The 3,965-nt window shown below is 46.1% G+C and overlaps 1 protein-coding gene across 2 annotated transcripts in view; it reads right to left on the bottom strand.

The window, feature by feature from the left end:
* Serpina4 (serpin family A member 4) overlaps window positions 1–3,965 on the bottom strand; it is a 13,855-nt gene that overhangs the window by 638 nt on the left and 9,252 nt on the right. For both annotated transcript variants that reach the window (XM_031355632.1, XM_031355631.1), the window contains 2 exons: window positions 2,338–2,611; window positions 360–519 (listed from right to left, as the gene is read on the bottom strand). In XM_031355632.1, coding sequence (XP_031211492.1) covers window positions 360–519; window positions 2,338–2,611 — 434 coding nt within the window. The remainder of the gene's footprint in view (window positions 1–359; window positions 520–2,337; window positions 2,612–3,965) is intronic.

Below are 3,965 nucleotides of genomic sequence, written 5' to 3'. Positions count from 1 at the left end.
GCTCCCCACAATTACAGGTAAGGATCTCTGGCTCTCCATAAAAACACACCCATACAGGCTTCAGCTCCTCCTTCTGCTGTTTCTATAATGCATTATTCACTTCCCATGGCTAGGGCCTACCAGACTCCTTGCCCAACATAGAGGCGTCTGAGGCCATGGGCTGGTCATGGCTACATCATCTCAACACTGAGACTGTGTCCAGTGGCTGGTAAGCTGGTGTGTGGCTGTTGATACCTGTGCAAGACTGAGGATATGCTCCCAGAGACCATGGTAGCTGTAGGACATCTACTGCCCACCCCCTTTCCAGGGCCACAAGGCTCCCACAGAGGTCTTAGCATCAATGAGCCTTTGTTACTTACCTTAGATAATCTCAATTTCACCTTTCTGACCATATTCGAGAAATTAGCATGCGGGCTGAACAGGTTCTGAAAGCCCAGGTCAGGTAAAATCCCTTCCAAAGGATAAGAAGTTGAAATGGAGAATTTGGGGAACTTCACTCCAACACTCTTGTAAAGGGACCTGAAGATGCACAGGGGGGAGGAATGTTAGATTCTGTGTATTTTTATGTGTGTTTGTGTGTGTGTGTGTGTGTGTGTGCATGTGTGTGTGGTTGTGTGTGTGTGTGTGTATGCTTAAGTGCAGGTTACATGTGTGCATGTGTGCAGCAATCGCAGAGCAGAACTCAGGTTACGGGTACAGGGTGTTTGGTGGCTGTGGAACTTGCGCAGTGAGTTAGACTGTCTGGCCTGCAGACCCCAGGGGTCCTCCAGTCTCCTGAGAGTACAGGCACCTACCAACAATCCCTGGATCTTGAAAATGTGAGCTGTAGAATTCAAAGCCTGTGGCTGTGAGATAAAGAGCAAGTGCTCTATTGTCTGAGCCAGCTCAAGACATTACACTCTCAAAGCAAATGGGTGCTGGTTGGTCTGAGCCTCCCTAGGAAAAAAATGACTTCCTCCACTTCACTTCAGTTTAGCTTCCAGAAACACATGTGGGTCAGACAACACCTCAGCTACGTGCCAATAGTAGATACAGGCCCCAGATGTCTGCTTAGCTATCTGTGGGGAATTATTTTCTATTGAAATATAATTACTTCATACAACCCAGTCTTTTTCCATTCTTTAACTCTTACACTCAGTGTCTCTTGTAAATCTCTTGACCATTTGGTCTAGTACAAAGAGTTAAGGGGCTCCTCCTCAGAGGAGGACTGGTTCTTGGAGCATCCCTTAGCTGCCTGTAGTCTATCATGGGGAATTAAAGCCCTTGGATGTTCTTTTTCCACAGAGTCTGGGGGACGGGGACGGGGGAAGGCAAGCAGATATCCAGGGAGACAGGTGTCAGTCCCTCCTTGTGGCAGGCTGCCATTACCTCCTGTGAGGCCTCATAGATCACAGCTGCCCTGGACTGGCTGTTTAAGGCTTGATACCCTGTCTAAGCTCATGTGACACCTGCCTGAGTGAGGCTCTTGGCTGGTCTTTTTCTTCTTCATGATTGGAAACATTTCTGCTCAGAGCTCGAAAACAGCTGGAGCCCCAGCTGATTTGAGCACACCTCAGGATGAAATAAACCCGAGTTTGGCTACCAGAAGCATCTCTGTCAGCATGCCAGGGGAACATGGCCTGAAAGCCCAGGGTTGGCAAAATCCTATGCAATATAGGACTTTGAAATGGAGAATTTGAGGAAGCACACAAAACATTTCTGTAAAAGTACTTGAAGGGCACAGGAGTATGGGAGGCCACATTACATGCCCTCTTTGTCTGTCAGTCTCTGTCTTTCTGTTTTTCTCTGTCTCTCTGTCTCTGTCTCTCTGTCTCTTTTTCTGTCTCTGCCTCTCTGTCTCTCTGTTTCTCGCTCACTCTCTCTTTCACTCTCTGTCTCTGTCACTGTTTCTGCCTGTCTGTGTGTCTGTGTATGTGTGTGTGTATGTGTGTGTGTGTGTGTGTGTGTGTGTGTGTGTGTGTGTTGTACATAATAGGATGAGAAAATAGAATTTTCTTCACCCTTTTAAATCATCTCAGTCACTCATCTGTCTTGCAGATGGGGTTCTCCATATTCCCTGTACAAGGGTTGACCCTCAGAGGCAAAGATTCTCTACACAGTACCTGTGCAAGAAGGGAACTTAAGATTCCTAACTCGACAGTGGTTCTCTCTGATGAGAGTGGAGCCTTGTACTAACCACCATGGGAGAGTATGCTGTCTGAGACAACCCATGGACTACTCAGCACCATAGTTGACAGCTTCATAGAGTAGTGGGCACTTCAAAGTTCACTGGCCTTGCTGGAAAGGGTCTGCTTGTGAGTGTCACCATGATTTAACACCAGGAGACATCCTTATTACCTATTCTGAAGCAAGTGATGCCATCTTGTCAGCATGCCTGGGGACAGCGCCTTCTCCACCTCATTCATCTTGCCCAGGTTTGGAAGGATAAAGAATGCCACTGCATCGCCCCTGTAATCCATCTGCAGCACCTTGCACGGTACATGTCTGTCCTCAAGATACCAGTGTTTCTGGTTATATTGCAGCATCATGGGGACCTTCACCACCATGTTCTCATCTACATAGAAGTCACCAGTAGAGACTAAACCACTAGGAAACGGTTTCTCCCAAAGGCCTGAGGGAACAAGGAAGAGAGAGAAGCCAGTCCTTACTATAGGGAATGCAACCTGTAGCCCAGAGCCATGGTGTAGCCTCTAAAGTCCTTCATTGTCACTGGGCCCCACTGGAAAAATGGTTGTTCTCCTTTGGCACCTAGATTCAGTTTAGAAGAATCTAGGACAGTGGTTCTCAACTCATGGCTCATGATCACATAGGCAAACCTCTTTCTCCAAAATCATTTACATTATGATTCCTAGCAGTAGTAAAATTACAGTTATGAAGTAACAACAGAAATAATTTTATGGTTGAGGTCACCACAGCAAGAGGGACTGCATTAAATGGCCTTAGCATTAGAAAGGTTGAGAACCACTGCTCTAGGATATTAGGATACCACTGGGCATATCTGTTAGGGCCTTTCTAAAACAATTGCATCCTGAGGGTTCTGACCTAGTGAATGGTTTAGTAATGGGTGCATTCAAAACCTGTTATACTACTGAACCCACTGTGCAGGGTCAGAGAGGAAGGACACTGGGGACATGTCCTAGGGGCTATCTCTTGCTCTGGTCCCCTTATGTTGCTATTCTGCTCTGCTTTATGCCTGGTATGGGACAGAGCTGCTCTGTCCTGCTCTCTCTCTCTGCCATCATGCTCTGAAACCAGGATCCATAAAAGCCCTTCCTCCACTGAAGCTATTTATGACAGGCATTCTATTCCACCAAAAAGAATTTGAGGGGAAGACAGGGACAATCTGAGGCCCTCAGAAACCTCCCCATCAGTCCATCATCACATCTGCATGTGAAGATCTACATGCACAATGGGACTTTGCTCACTTTCAAATCTCGGTGTACAATCAGCATCCATGATCAGGACAGAGAAAAATGCAGAGTGGATGCTACACACACTCGTCTACTCCAGTCACATCCAAAATATCAGGGATAAAATCCTGATAAAGGATAAGAGGCAATAAGATTCCAAAAGGTGTTCTGTGCCTCCTGGATTTCAGAAAGTCGCTGGTACCCCCTAACTCAGACATGTTCCAGATTAGTCTTTCCAATCATCAACATGCCCTCATAATTAGGCATAAAGGTACCCCAAGTAATGATTCGTAAATGGCGAAGATTGTGCACTGTTTTCTGGCCAGTACAATGTTTCCAACTATTCTAGTTTAATACCAAGCTGTCCATAGCTTGCAATTTCTCTCAAAGTATCTGCCTCACCAGAGCTAGCAACAGAGGTCGAGTACATTCCTTAGGGCAATAGATAGTTTACAGTAGTTAGAAATGTTTTGCATACTAGAGAGTAATAAAGGGTTTCCCTCACTCAAGGACATTAGCTAGGAGTGTATTAATGGACAGTCACTACAACATGAA

This window comes from Mastomys coucha, unplaced genomic scaffold (genome assembly GCF_008632895.1).
Source record: "Mastomys coucha isolate ucsf_1 unplaced genomic scaffold, UCSF_Mcou_1 pScaffold6, whole genome shotgun sequence".
NCBI classification, from domain to species: Eukaryota; Metazoa; Chordata; class Mammalia; order Rodentia; family Muridae; genus Mastomys; species Mastomys coucha.
The sequence above is the reverse complement of the archived record's forward strand: the minus strand, read 5'-3'. Positions and strand labels throughout refer to the sequence as shown.